Genomic DNA, 15,785 nt, shown 5'->3' with positions numbered 1-15,785 from the left:
ACCGAGACTCTTTCATGTCAGAGCTCTAGATCTCAAACTACACACAGACCGCTTCACATCATCATCATCATCATCATCAGGTGGGTTCAAATCTTTGTTTTCTCCTGTTTTTGGTGAGAAATCATGAAGTCATGATCAAGGCCTCCACCTGCTGGACTGATGGATTATAGTCATAAACACTCTTCAACTTGCTTTGAATGCATTGAAATTTAGGCTAAATAAAACTAATTCAATTATTTATTAGATTGTTTTCTAATGAACAGGTAATGAATCTGACCAAACATAATAGATGACATTTTTAAAAAAAAGAACAAAACCTCAATCATTTCAACATCAAAAAGTCACAATTGTGAAAAATCAACCAAGAATTACCTTTAGTAGGAGAAACCAAGCACTCATTAAGGAGTGAAAACGCTGCAGATCATCAAGAGCTAACAATACATAAAAAAACAAAAAGATCCGCAGTACAGGCCAAACTGAACCAATGATTCACTCAGCATGATCTCCATGTTTCCACATCAAAGACTGTGGAAAAAAAAGTACAAATTAAGCAGCAGGTGGCGCTAAAGGACATGAGATGAAGACACAGCATAGACTTGTATCATTTTTACACACAGTTAGTTATAAATAATAACATATCCCACACACTAACCCTCACAGAAACCTTTACAATTAAAAATGTGATCATTTTAATGACGGAGAGGTTGATCATGACTGTAGATGCTACATTAACTTTACATTAAGACCTTTACCGCTACAAGGTGAATAAGAAATTATTATTCTATGGCAGATTATATTAATTGGAATATGTTATGGTTTCACAATATTGATTATTGTGTTTGGATATTAATCTTTTGAGTTATTTCTCGATGAATGCAGAAAGAACAACGTTTTTGTTGTTCTGAGTGTGTGAACGCAGTCATGGGTAAGAACACTTTATTTTAAATCGTTTTTACAAATGAAGATGAACACAAAAGGAGGATTTGGGGACATTTTGTCAGGTTTAGCTCACTTATGGGTTCATATTTGTCTCCAAAATATGGTTAAGTAGATACAAACACACATGCACACACTCTCTCTCTCACACACACACACACTCACAAACACATGCTGCGTCTCAATTCACCTACTTCTACTACGCCCTAAAAGTATCTACTCTTTTCGTGAACAAAAAGTATCTTTAAAAGGATCTTTATAAAAGTCCACATTGGTATTGCAGATGAAATATAACACGGATAATATTAAATAAATATTTTCTATCAGGTTAAACTGATTATTAGTCACTCAAACTTCTCACCGCATATCCGCCATGTTTTGTAGTTTTTTTTGACACTTTTTACCCGTGTTTGTAGTTCTCATCTAAAGCGCAATGGGTTGTGGGCAATATTAGCCTTTATAGTGTGCACGGATCCACACTACGAAAAACATCCGGGGACTTTTGGCATACTCTTTTCAACATACTATGCTTTGGGACACACTTATTTTAATCTCATATACTATTTAGGATGGATAGTATGGACATTGGGACGCAGGGACGCTCTCTCTCAAACACACACACTTTCTCACACACTCTCTCACAGACTTAGACACTAACTGAAGGTCAGATATATTAGGATCAGTTCTCTGAAGCTTTATTGCTGTTGTATGCATGAATATTCTCAATACATTCTCAGAAATGACACGGAATTTTCAACAAAACATTTCAAATATGATAATACTGATGATGTTGTAAAGATGTTACAGCATGTAAACAGACGCTGATATGAGGCTTTGCTTACAGTTATAGAGATGTACTGACATTTAAATCAGTTCATCCAGTCGAACCCGTGACCTGCTTTACATTCACTCTGCTCAACAGACGATCGCGTGTGGAAGATCACGTTATTCAAATTAATTCATTATTGTGAGTCTATAAGCTTGTAATGAACGTCACTGTCTGAACAGATGCTCTATGATGATATTAAACTCAAAAATAAAGTAAAGGAATGAATCTGCTTCAGCAGAAATATTTTAAAGCTAATAAACATCAATGAAAAAAAGATGATGATCCATTATATAAAATACTCTCTTGATAAACAGCTCCTGTACACAATACAGGTGATTATTAGTGAACATCACACGCCACAGTCGCTTCTGTTCAGTCCAGGAAAGAGTCTCTCACACACACTCACACACACACTCACACACACTCCTCTATGTGTCCAGTAGGCGCCGCTGTCTCAGTCGCTGCCGCATGCTGATTGGCTGCTTGTTGAATTTCTGCATGATTTCTTTGATGCGCGACAGGTTGGAGCGTCCGAGCACAAAGTCGCACCTGCTGGCGCCGATGTCGTATCCCACCGTACACACCTTGCTGCTGACGCTGAAACCCTCGGCGCGGACCGTCACGCGGTATTCACCGGGATTCAACAGACGCCAGTAATCGCCGTCAGACGCTGAGAGAAACATGGTCACTGATTACAGAATTTACATGTGACTCAGATTCACTGAACTTCAGTCGACTGGAATCAGCAGTGACTCCATCATTTCTTCATTAATGTGGACCGCGTCTCTCCTGCGATGTGTGTCACGTGTGTTACCTGTGCGAATGTCGTGATTGATTCCATCCACAGAGACGATGGCATTAGCGATTCCTTTCCCCTGAGCGTCTCTGATCACACCTTTGATCCCACGATGCACCTGTTCAAACCCATCAGCACAATATTGAGTGTGTGTTTGTGTGAGAGTGTGTGTGTGTGTGTGTATGATCACCTGTTCCATGAAGACGAGCAGAGACTCGCGGTTATTCTCCCACTCCTCCGGTAGTTCGCTCTCATGCGGGTATTTATCGCAGCCCACGTACATGGACAGCTCGAAACAGTTGGTGTGCAGGTAACTGAAGTCATTCATACCTGTTAATGTACAACAACCCAGTTAACAAGACTGACCGATCCTCACAATCAGAAATCAGGTGTACAGATGATCTCACTTCCTGCAGCCGTGTGCCACGATGCCCCGTTGATGGTGCCGTCCTCCTTGGCGAAGTCGTCGGTGTGGCAGACCCTGCGGCTGACGTCGGTCATGAGGCGGTGTGTGGACGCGTACGAGAACGCCAGCCAGCGGAACACGTGATCGTCGGCGGTGGGCGTCAGCTGCCGGAGCGCCGTCACTGAGCGTGTGCGGTCGAACGGAAAAGTCACCACCAGTTCGCCACCCTGCAGGTTCCCTCCCAACACGAACGGGATCTTCTCCATCCATGACACCAGAGCGCGCGTCTCCACAGCCACCTGGGGTCAGAGGTCAGAGTGAGTATGATACAAGACTGCAGCAGTTCAATAGTGTTGTGTAATATGTATCATTCTCTTCATATATTTATATATCTGGGTTTAAAAAGACACAATATTCAATAATATTATTGATTATTATTAAGAACAAAACCTGCACTGTATGCCGATAATAATAATAAAAAATATAGCTGCAAGCCGCAAGCAGCAATTAAGGGGCCAAGCACAAAAGAAGCAAACAAGGAAGCTAGCAGTAGACCAACAATGTCATAATGGACTATGATAACAACTGAGATAAAGACACTGCATGTCAATCAGACCAGCGGTACTGTAGTTAGAGCCAATTTCATGTTTTGTTCAATTATAGCACCACCAAGTGGCACAGTCCCACCTTTGTTTGTGTCCTCAGAGGGCCAACGTTGCACTAACCATAAGGCGAAACCTTGCATGTTCGGTATCGTTGGACTCGTCAAGGATTCTGGAGTCTAATGAGATGACTCCCGTGAAAATATGTCAACCACATTTAAAGTTATAAGCATGTAAATAATTTGTTTTCACCACTAGGCGGCGCTGGTCCGAAATTTCTCAGACTGCTTCTGGGGATCGTGCTGATGACCCATACCGAATTTCGGAATAATACATTCATGCGTTCGGAAAATGCAGCTTTTTACTACAAAATTCAAAATGGCCGACACCCAAAATGGCCGATATGGGAAAATTGGATATCATTCGTCTTGGCGAATCCCCAAATCTAACGAGACCACTTTTATGATTTTTGAACAAAATGTTCAGAAGTTAAAAGCAAAAATAGCCATTTTTCGTATCTCCGGACCAGTAGGTGGCGCTGTGCCAAAACGCAGCATGTAAACTCAGGTCATGCTTGTGATGACATGCACCAAGTTTGGTCAGAATACGATAAAGTTTGAGGAGATAGAGCCTTACGTCTGTTTTCACAAGTGCTACGTAAAATTCGTTTGCGTGTTTTTCAAAAACGATTTGACAAATCAACTTGAGTTCCATAACATTTTGTTAGCATGGTCTGAAGATGATCTGGTTCGAAACTTCTCAGACTCCTTCAGGGCATTGTGCTGATGACCCATTCCGAGTTTCGTAATGATACGTTCATGCGTTCATAAAATACAGCATTTTACTACAAAACTCAAAATGGCCAACACCCAAAATTGCTGATATGATATCAAATTGGATATCATTCGACTTGGCATGATGCCCCAAATCAAACAAGACCACTTTTATGATTTTTGGTAAAACCATTCAGAAGTTATAAGCAAAAATAGCAATTTTTCGTATCTCAGGACCAGTAGGTGGCACTGCGCCGAAACACAGCATGTAGCCTAAGGTCATGCTTGTGATGACATGGACCAAGTAAAATATGATAAAGCGTTGAGGAGAAACAGCCTTACATCTGTTTTCGAAAGCACTATGTAAAATTCATTCGCACGTTTTTGAAAACGGTTTGACAAATCAACTTGAATTCCATAACTTTTTGTCGGAATGGTCTGAAGATGATCTAGTTCAATTTTCGTGAAAATAGTAGCAACGGCCTTGGAGGACTTTGAAAAAGCAGGTTTTTTGAAAAATTAAAATTTTCCAAAATAGGGTGCAATCGAATCATCTTGAGCCAAGAATCAGAGGAAAAAGAAGAAAATCTGAGATAAAATTAGAGGACGAAGAATTTTGTTTCTAACCCGGTTCAAAAGTTATTAGCATAAACGTGAGTGCAACTTTTGGACAGTTGGTGGCGCTAGAGGGATTGAGTTAGAGACTCCAAGCGTGTGTGTGAGGGACGTACGGTGGCGTTCTCGGAGCGGTACCAGTCCGGGATGGGCACGTGATGGTTGTGGAATTTGCGCGGGACCCAATTCCGAGCTTCTGCTTCCCACAGAACAGCGTTGAGATCAGGGAAGTTGTGATGGATGTCGAGGCCGTCGTGACTCCAGCGGCCCAGAGACCATCCGCTGAGCTCCGAGCCCTGAATCCATGACAGAGAGACACTTTCATTCAGCAGGGTGTCTTATAATAATGAGCAGGAGTGGCTGCAGACGTACCGCTGCGAAGGCTTTCTCGTAGCCGTCGGGGTTGATGGAGGGCAGCAGGTGGATGCGCGTCTCGTCCACCAGGTGGCGTATGCGTGGGTTTCCGCTCAGATACTCCTGACACATGAACTGCATGAGCAGCAGCAGCAGCTCGCGGCCCAGCACCTCGTTACCGTGGGAGCCGGCCGTGTAGCGGAACTCGGGCTCACCTGCGAACACACACACACACACTCATCCAGTGTCACACACACCTGCGTCAGCGCTCAGAGTCCAGTCTTACCGAGCTCGTGGTCGCCGGGGTTGTCCGAGATCTCGATGGCGTACAGCTTCTGTCCGTTGTAGCTTTTGCCGATGTTGTAGATGCGTGTGATGTTCGGACACATGTCATTCACCACCTTCATCAGCTGAACACAAGCACAACGGTTGTGTTAATATATATATGGAAGATAATGAAGAATGTTTTATTAAATGATAATGTGAACTGCTCTCAGGCATTATATTAAATGATATGTCACAATCCTCACACTGTACCTGTCTCATCTCTTTATAACTGTGGTGTCTGAAGTCCAGGTTGTCTGTCGTCGTCACTTCATTTCTTCTCCGGTAATAATTGTTTGGATCTGTTTAAAAATAAATGAGAAAGAATAAAATCTGCAGATTTGTTGTGATGATCATCTGGATTCACAAACTTTTTTTGTGAGCTAAACTATCTTCTTAAAGTCCTCCTGAGGTTTTAAATTAATATTTTAGTAATTTTTTAACACATTTGATGTTCGCGGTTCTCTGATGTCAGTTAATGATCATGCAGGTAAACAAATAAAATACTTCACCTATTTAGATTGTTTTTATATTAAAATTATTTATTTGACAGTTTTACAATTTAATTTTTATTAAGTGCTATATTTTGATTTTGATTTTAAAATTACTTACATTTTACTTTATGATTTTTTGTGTTATATTTTGATTTTTTTATTTTAACATTATTTATTTATTGTAATTTGACATTTTTATGATTTAATACATTTTTGTAACCGTTTAATTTTGACTTTTTTTTTATGATTTAATCATTGTTTTTCATAATCCCCGTAGGCTGAAAGCACTGCAGGTGTGTGTGTGTGTGTGTGTGTCCATCACCTGGCATCGGGCAGCCCAGGATCTCCACACGCATGCAGATGCCGCCGTTGGGGAACCAGGATCGAGGGTTTATGCGGATGTAACGAGCCACCATGGGTTTCGGGAAGGTATTGAGGACGGGAATCTCCTTCTCTCGATTCCCAATGAAAATCTACTGATGCGAGCAGAAACACTGGGTTACAGCTGTGTGTGAATGAGTTGATGGTTTGTGAAGGGCATGTTTGGTGTCTCACCAGATCTCTGGAGCCGTTCTTCAGCGTCACCCAGCTGTGAGAATCATTACTGAGCAGAACTTTATATGAGCTCACCCAATCACTCCTGCAACACACACATACACACACACTGAAGCATCAGCCTCCATCCTGACATTTCTGTATGCGCAATTGGCAGACTTGTCGTTGCATTCGAGGCATACTCTGGATCAGTTCATGCATTCCCTGGGAATCTTACTTTTTGACCCATTTAAATTTATGCATTAGACAGATGCTTTTATCCAAAGCGACTTGCATTATATTCAAGATGTTCAGTTCATGCATTTCAGTTCATGCAGTTTAGTTCATGCATTCCCTGGGAATCGAACCTATGACCTTGGCGTTGTGTACTCACGACCAGAGTGAGCTCCGTCCCTGAGTGACGACACCGGTGAATTTCGTGAGTCTGCGCGCGTCCACCTCAAACCACTGCAGCGGGTCGTTTCGTCCTGCACACCAGCCGCCGTCATACAGGTCGTCCTCTAACAGACCGCCCTACACACACATGAAACTACATCAACACAATTAACTCATGCTGCTGCTCTTACTGACAGTGAGAGAGCAGTGAAATAATAGAAAGACAGCAGTGAGTGCAGAGACAGCCGAGACAGTGGTGAGTGCAGTGAGACAGCAGATAGATGGCAGTGAATGCAGTGAGGCAGCAGTGTGTAGTGAGAGAAGAGAGACAGCAGTGAGAGAGCAGAGAGAGCAAAAAGACAGCAGTGAGACAATAGTGAGATAATAGAGAGACGGCAGTGAGACAGCATTGAGATAGCAGAGAAACAGCAGTGAGAGAGCAGAGAGAGCATTGAGACAGCAGTGAGAGCAGAGAGACAGCAGTGAGAGCAGAGAGACAGCAGTGAGAGCAAAAAGACAGCAGTGAGACAGTGGTGAGTGCAGTGAGACAGCAGTGAGAGAGCAGAGACAGCATTGAGAGCAAAAAGACAGCGGTGAGTGCAGTGGTGAGTGCAGAGAGACGGCAGTGAAAGCAGAGAGCAGTGAGACAACAGTGAGATAATAGAGAGACAGCATTGAGACAGCAGTGAGAGCAAAAAGAGCAGAGAGACAGCAGTGAGAGAGAGCAGAGAGACAGCAGTGAGAGCAAAAAGAGCAGTGAGAGCAGAGAGACAGCAGTGAGATAATAGAGAGACAGCAGTGAGTGCAGTGAGAGAGCAGAGACAGCAGTGAGAGCAAAAAGACAGCAGTGAGACAGTGGCGAGTGCAGTGAGACAACAGTGAGAGCAGAGAGAGCAAAAAGACAGCAGTGAGTGCAGTGGTGAGTGCAGAGAGACGGCAGTGAGAGCAGAGAGACAACAGTGAGAGCAAAAAGACAGCAGTGAGAGCAGTGAGAGAGCAGAGACAGCAGTGAGAGCAAAAAGACAGCAGTGAGACAGTGGCGAGTGCAGTGAGACAACAGTGAGAGAGCAGAGAGAGCAAAAAGACAGCAGTGAGTGCAGTGGTGAGTGCAGAGACACGGCAGTGAAAGCAGAGAGACAGCAGTGAGTGCAGTGGTGAGTGCAGAGAGACAGCAGTGAGTGCAGTGAGACAACAGTGAGAGCAGAGAGACAGCAGTGAGATAATAGAGAGACAGCAGTGAGAGACAGCATTGAGACAGCAGTGAGAGCAAAAAGACAGCAGTAAGACAGTGGTGAGTGCAGTGAGAGCAAAAAAACAGCAGTGAGTGCAGAGAGACAGCATTGAGACAGCAGTGAGAGCAGAAAGACAGCAGTGAGATAATAGAGAGACAGCAGTGAGAGCAGAAAGACAGCAGTGAGATAATAGAGAGACAGCATTGAGACAGCAGTGAGAGCAGAAAGACAGCAGTGAGATAATAGAGAGACAGCAGTGAGAGCAGAAAGACAGCAGTGAGAGCAGAGAGACAGCAGTGAGATAATAGAGAGACAGCAGTGAGAGCAGAAAGACAGCAGTGAGAGCAGAGAGACAGCAGTGAGATAATAGAGAGACAGCATTGAGACAGCAGTGAGAGCAAAAAGACAGCAGTGAGTGCAGAGAGACAACATTGAGACAGCAGTGAGAGCAGAGAGACAGCAGTGAGATAATAGAGAGACAGCAGTGAGAGCAGAAAGACAGCAGTGAGAGCAGAGAGACAGCAGTGAGATAATAGAGAGACAGCATTGAGACAGCAGTGAGAGCAAAAAGACAGCAGTGAGTGCAGAGAGACAACATTAAGACAGCAGTGAGAGCAGAGAGACAGCAGTGAGACAACAGTGAGATAATAGAGAGACAGCAGTGAGAGCAGAAAGACAGCTGAGACAGTGGTGAGTGCAGTGAGACAGCGGTGAGAGAGAGCAGTGAGATAATAGAGAGACAGCAGCGAGACGGCATTGAGTGAGCAGTGAGACAGCGGTAAGATAGCAGTGAGGCAGCAGAGAGACAGCAGCAGAAGGAAATGTAAGATGCATTAATAGAGATTCTGACACACAGACAGAAACATGAGACTCAACCCGCTCACAGCACAACTAGACAGGTAAAGGATTAGTTTACCCACATATGAGGATTCAGTCATCATTTACTCATTCTGTATGACTTGATTCCTTCAGTGGAACACGCTGCTCTTTTCAACACAATGAACATGAATGAAGGAAAGAGGGAATAAATGAGGACAGAGTTTTACTTACAGGTCAGTTATTCAGATTTTATGTCAAATGTATGTTTTTTAAAGTGCTTTTTTTTTTTTGTCCAATGGGGTCCAATGTTTGGTTCATCTAAACATCTTTATGTTCCACTGAAGAGAGAAAGTTATACAGGTTTGGAACACATGAGGGTGATTAAATAGTGACAGAATGATCATTTCTGTGTGAACTATCACTTTAAATGTGTTTCAATCACGTGAAACAGTGTGAAACAGATCAGAAACTCATTCGCTTCACGTTCATTTCTATTGGTTAGAGTTGTGAATGAAGGCACTTTGTAAAGTGTTTAAGGATCCTTCGAAGTCGTGCGGGTCAGAATGAATCTTGGTAATGATCTTCTGGACTTGAGCGCAGCTGCGTAATGCTTTCTGTGACTCACAGCGGATTTAAGCAGAAACTGGGTCAATTTCACACGGCTGTCGCTCTGAAGTCTGTTTCCAGCTGATCATTCCTGCTTTCGGTTGTCGTTCTGTTTTCATCGAGTGCAGCGGAAAACAAAGAGCAAATTCTGTGCAAAGTGGATCCAGATGAGGCAAAGATTGAGCAGAACGGGTCTGAGATCTGAGTAACAACAGACAAAGAGCAGGAACACTGGCAACATTTCATAGAGACACACACACACCTGGATGTTCAGTCGGCCCCTGTGCGGCCCCAGACCGTAGTGTCTCATGGTGGACGCGTGGAGCTGAAAGTCATCGATCTTCAGTGTCTCCAGACCCAGCGGAGGACAATCTGTCGGGAATGAGAAGAGCAGACTGAAAGTCATGAGAGGGATCTGAGCTCTACTTTATTTAAACAGTCAATAACGCTGAAGTGTGTCATAATTTGCATGTTCAGTTAGTGCACTGCAAGAAATGATTTTCTTACTTAGTATTTTTCTTTTATTTTCCAGTAAAAAAAAAAAAATCAAAACTTTCTTAAATCAATACACATTAGTCTGACGGGACTATCAGACTGACTGACCAATGACACAAATTTGAGGCCAGACTCTCAGACTGACTGATTGATTACATAAATTTGAAGCGGGACTATCTGACTGACCAATGACATGAATTTGGGGCAGGACTATCTGACTGACCAATGAAATGAGTTTGAGGCGGGACTAATAGACTGACTGACCAATGACATGAATTTGAGGTGGGACTATGAGACTGACATGACATGAATTTGGGGCAGGACTACCAGACCGACTGACCAATGACATGAATTTGAGGCGGGACTATCAGACTGACTGATCGATTACATTAATTTTAGGCGGGACTATCAGACTGACTGACCAATGACATGAATTTGTGACGGGACTATCAGACTGACTGACCAATTACATTAATTTTAGGCGGGACTATCAGACCGACTGACCAATGACATGAATTTGAGACGGGACTATCAGACTGACTGACCGATAACATCAATGTGGGGCGGGACTATCAGAAAGACTGACCAATGACATGAATTGGGGGCGGGATTATCAGACTGACTGACCGATAACATCAATGTGGGGCGGGACTATCAGAAAGACTGACCAATGACATGAATTGGGGGCGGGATTATCAGACTGACTGACCGATAACATCAATGTGGGGCGGGACTATCAGAAAGACTGACCAATGACATGAATTGGGGGCGGGATTATCAGACTGACTGACCGATAACATCAATGTGGGGCGGGACTATCAGAAAGACTGACCAATGACATGAATTTGGGGGTGGGATTATCAGACTGACTGACTGACCGATAACATCAATGTGGGGCAGGACTATCAGAAAGACTGACCAATGACATGAATTTGGGGGTGGGATTATCAGACTGACTGACCGATAACATCAATGTGGGGCGGGACTATCAGAAAGACTGACCAATGACATGAATTTGGGGGCGGGATTATCAGACTGACTGACTGACCGATAACATCAATGTGGGGCGGGACTATCAGAAAGACTGACCAATGACATGAATTGGGGGTGGGATTATCAGACTGACTGACCGATAACATCAATGTGGGGCGGGACTATCAGAAAGACTGACCAATGACATGAATTGCGGGCGGGATTATCAGACTGACTGACCTATAACATCAATGTGGGGCGGGACTATCAGAAAGACTGACCAATGACATGAATTGGGGGCGGGATTATCAGACTGACTGACCGATAACATCAATGTCGGGCGGGACTATCAGAAAGACTGGCCAATGACATGAATTGGGGGCGGGATTATCAGACTGACTGACCGATAACATCAATGTGGGGCGGGACTATCAGAAAGACTGACCAATGACATGAATTGGGGGCGGGATTATCAGACTGACTGACCGATAACATCAATGTGGGGCGGGACTATCAGAAAGACTGACCAATGACATGAATTGGGGGCGGGATTATCAGACTGACTGACCGATAACATCAATGTCGGGCGGGACTATCAGAAAGACTGACCAATGACATGAATTGGGGGCGGGATTATCAGACTGACTGACCGATAACATCAATGTGGGGCGGGACTATCAGAAAGACTGGCCAATGACATGAATTGGGGGCGGGATTATCAGACTGACTGACCGATAACATCAATGTGGGGCGGGACTATCAGAAAGACTGACCAATGACATGAATTGGGGGCGGGATTATCAGACTGACTGACCGATAACATCAATGTGGGGCGGGACTATCAGAAAGACTGACCAATGACATGAATTGGGGGCGGGATTATCAGACTGACTGACCGATAACATCAATGTGGGGCGGGACTATTAGAAAGACTGACCAATGACATGAATTGGGGGCGGGATTATCAGACTGACTGACCGATAACATCAATGTGGGGCGGGACTATCAGAAAGACTGACCAATGACATGAATTGGGGGCGGGATTATCAGACCAACTGACCAGTGACATGAATTTGAGGCGGGACCATCAGACTTACTGACCCCACTGATTCAATATCTAATCTAGCAATCTTTCTAATATTTACATACACCCGTAACTGTAATAAAACAATTTGTACAGGTCTGTCTGCGCAGATGAAGCTTTGCGGATGCGCAGCTGAGCTCCTCTCATTACGACACACATCTGCAGCTCTAAAGACTCTCAGGAGATCGGTGTGAATCAGCTCTAATTCTGCTTTTGGCCTGAAACAAACACAGCCGTTACTGTTCCGTAAGCACATGAGGGAAACGTGCAGGTCACACATTTATATGTCCAAAGCGACTTCCCAACAGGACACACACATACAGACAAGAGCATCAGTGTCTCTTCAGATTTTCAGTTTAGATCTTCTATTATTGTTATAATAATATATTGAGAGAGTGACTGTCATATTGTAAAGATGTGATGTCTCTGATCAATCCAGACTGCTTCAAACTCTGACCATCTACATTAGATGAACCGATCTGCTTATCTTATCTTACTTTACCGTCCCAATGTCAAATCATATTTGACACACAGATGACCTCACACAAACCATGTTCGTTTGCCGTTCAACTCACCGTCTTTGTCAGCGGTGAACGAACCGTCACTGACGCCGCCGGCTGCTTTCACTGCTTTCTTGTTCTTCTCACTCTTTTTGTTTCCAGTTTTCACGGCTGATGAGACACAAACAGCAGAAGGTTGAACTGCATCTGTGGTTCATACATCAGGCTCATGAGATGAAGAGAAGAAGTGCTGAATGATGAAAGCTGGTGTGTTTGGTGGCCTATAAACTTTAGCTGCGGCGCCAAGCTTCAGAGCCAATGTGTTGAGCAGAAGAGCAGCTGAAGGCTTTCATCATGTGCCTGAGAGGTCGTGTCAGGATAAACCTACATCCCACATGGAAACACTCGGATTCACCAAGCGCTGCCAGCGTTCAGATGTGCCACGGAATCATCGACACGGAGAGTCAAACATGATCACAGCGGATCAGAAACCTCATGACACACGTCTAGAGTCCCTCAAACTGATCAATCATTACTCGCATTGTCTACATTTTCATTTGAGGGACGATTTCATATACAAGATGTAATGTAAGTCCCCAGAATGTGTTTCAGCTCAAAATCCCCCACAGATCATTTATTATAGCTTGTCAAATTTGCCCCTATTTTGGTGCGAGCAAAAACACGCTGTTTTTGTGTGTGTCCCTTTAAATGCAAATGAGCTGCTGCTCCCGGCCCCTTTTCCAGAAGAGGGCGGAGCTTTAACAGCTCAACAACAACAAATCTGGAGAATCTCACACAGCCAAAATGAGGATTGTCAGTAACGGTGTTCAGCCTTACATTGTTCAAACCGGAGTCGACACTGATGGAGAGACTCAGGAAGAAGTTACAACTTTTAGATGTTTCTGAATGGTTAGTGGATAAATTTATGTAGTTGCTGTGGAGTTGATTCAACTCATCCACTAGCATGTGCCGTCATGTTAATCTTTTGTGTTGAATTGACCCTCGTTTGTGAAGCAGTCCGGTGTAAAATGACGGCATGTCAACAACACTCTACTACAACAACTCTTCCTCTTCTCTAAAGCAGCCCAACATGGCCCCGCCCCCTTTGTTGTGTGTTCTCGGGGGCGGGGTTTATGTAAACTTTGGGGTCTGTGATGTCACTAACCCGGGAAGAAGTTTGTTTTAGTCCCTACCAGCCGTTTGTTGTAGTCCTTTAACAGAAAAAATATCTCCCTTTGCATTGAACTTTGAGCGTCGTAACTTTGCAGATGTTGTTTATGATCAAACAGCAACATTACACACTAACTAAAGTTAAAAATCATAATCAAGGACCCCTTTCATTTGTGTAAGAGCAAATTAAGATTTTCAAGTCTTTTTTAAGACTTGCAGAAATCCTGAGTAAATAAGAAAATCTTTTTTTTTTTTTCCTTCTTTTTTTTTTGCAGTGTTTTGCACTGACAGCAGGAAAAAATGATGTCAGATGCATGTAATAAAGTTAAATCTAATGGTGTGTAGTTACGAGAGCAAAATAAATAGACTAATTTAAAGCTTTAAAACCAAGGAGAAAACACTTTGCATATCTTCTGCTGTTGATGAAGAAGCTCAGATGTGTCTGATTGAAGATTAATTAGCATTTGGTGTCAGAAACAAGCATCATTCCCTGCCGACCTGTGCAAAACTTTATGAATGTTTCACACAGTCAAAGCTCCAGTAAAACACTCCATTCATGATTCACTGAAAGCCAATAATGTTTGACGGCTGAACCAGTGCCTGACAGATCCTGAAACACAAGCTCGTCCAGCCACACAGCTTCAGTTCGGTGTGTTGATGTGCTGGGAACCGCCAGAGTAATGAGGGAGGAACGAACTGAAGAGTGTTTAAGTTTATATCTAGTTACCTGAATAAACACATCGGGTTTAATGAAGGAACTCTATGACATCTAACATGTTTACATGCCAGTAAACAAGATGACAGAATCAGCCTGAGCCAGTTACGTGTGTTTACATTACCTGATGCCGAATCAGATCCGCCGGCTGCTTTGGAAGCAGCTGATATGGATCTGCTCTCCTTCCCAAATCCTCGTCCGGGTGTCTGACGGCCGTCGGTCGCTCGGTCCTCCGAGACGCGCTGGTAATGTTCCCGACTGAGAAGCTCTTGCATGTAATAATCCTCATCCTCAGATGAATATCCATAACACACATCCAGCATGAGACCCACAAGGCCGAGCAGCAGGAGAGTCTGGAGCCACATCATCTGATCCGATCGGCTCCCGGACCCATGAACTGGCAGGTAAAACTTCTGCTGTCTGGAATCACTCAGGAGAGAGAGACAGCTGAAGAACAGACAGGCAGACGGTGATGTGTTGGCTCTGGTTCCAGGTGTTTTGTTGAGCATAAAGAATCTAGAGCATAAAGCAGGAGCTGCAGTGTGAGAGACAGAACATCTGATCCAGAACTGATTGATGCCTCACTCTTCTGTCTCACTATGACTCCTCCCACTGGGCGGAGCTTCCTTGACCTCATTACCATCCCACAACCAAACGAGAGAGAACTGAGAAGAATTCATACTGATGGATGCAAACGCACACACACACTCAGAGCGTCACTAATGCACTAATGTGTTAATCACATCCAGGTCCGGGCAGGTTTGAGTATCTGAACGTGTGTGTGTGTGTCAGAGCTTATCTCATCACGAGTGTTACTACACACACACACACACACCTCTTATACTGATTCTTATAGCCGTACTGACTAGAAAGCAGGTTTACGGTAAATTGAAGGTCTGTAATGAGCGTCTGCTGTGAAGCTTCAGTGACGCTGATCCGTTCAGACGTGATTCATTATGAGCTTCACTTCCTCACATCTGAAACTCACAATAACAAACCACACGAATGATTGTGTAACAATCACTAACACTTTACAATATGGTTACAGTTAACATGAACTAACAATGAACAATACTTGTAAAGCATTTATTAATCCTAGCTAAAGGGGTCCTTGATTATGATTTGACTCTTTT

The 15,785-nt window shown here is 43.7% G+C and overlaps 1 protein-coding gene across 3 annotated transcripts; it reads right to left on the bottom strand.

Moving 5' to 3' along the window:
* Positions 1–1,607: 1,607 nt before the first annotated feature.
* On the bottom strand, positions 1,608–15,785 carry cpxm2 (carboxypeptidase X (M14 family), member 2). 3 transcript variants are annotated; one of them, XM_051913634.1, is made up of 14 exons: positions 14,777–15,784; positions 12,843–12,938; positions 9,979–10,088; positions 7,058–7,197; positions 6,685–6,769; positions 6,452–6,602; positions 5,849–5,937; positions 5,598–5,721; positions 5,330–5,526; positions 5,074–5,253; positions 2,969–3,266; positions 2,752–2,891; positions 2,580–2,679; positions 1,608–2,435 (listed from the first exon to the last, which is right to left on the bottom strand). In XM_051913634.1, exons 1-14 carry the CDS (start codon positions 15,159–15,161, stop codon positions 2,194–2,196), a joined length of 2,337 nt encoding a protein of 778 aa, XP_051769594.1. In that variant the 5' UTR covers positions 15,162–15,784; the 3' UTR covers positions 1,608–2,193. The 3 variants fall into 3 exon arrangements, with proteins under 3 accessions (XP_051769594.1, XP_051769593.1, XP_051769595.1); XM_051913633.1 differs by having other exon boundaries at positions 2,580–2,891; positions 14,777–15,785; XM_051913635.1 differs by lacking the exon at positions 12,843–12,938 and having other exon boundaries at positions 2,580–2,891; positions 14,777–15,785.

The sequence above is a fragment of the Ctenopharyngodon idella genome, chromosome 12 (genome assembly GCF_019924925.1).
Source record: "Ctenopharyngodon idella isolate HZGC_01 chromosome 12, HZGC01, whole genome shotgun sequence".
NCBI lineage: Eukaryota > Metazoa > Chordata > Actinopteri > Cypriniformes > Xenocyprididae > Ctenopharyngodon > Ctenopharyngodon idella.
This window is presented reverse-complemented; position numbering and strand designations above follow the sequence as displayed.

What these genes read in the sequence shown, in the direction of transcription:
- cpxm2 (XM_051913633.1), bottom strand. Translation starts at nt 15,161, where the DNA reads ATGCTCAACAAAACACCTGGAACCAGAGCCAACACATCACCGTCTGCC. An exon ending in GGGGCCGACTGAACATCCAG is followed by an intron (nt 7,198 to 9,978) that starts GTGTGTGTGTGT and finishes ATGTGTGTGTAG; the next exon opens with GGCGGTCTGTTAGAGGACGA. An exon ending in ACCGCTCCGAGAACGCCACC is followed by an intron (nt 3,267 to 5,073) that starts GTACGTCCCTCA and finishes CTCTGACCCCAG; the next exon opens with GTGGCTGTGGAGACGCGCGC.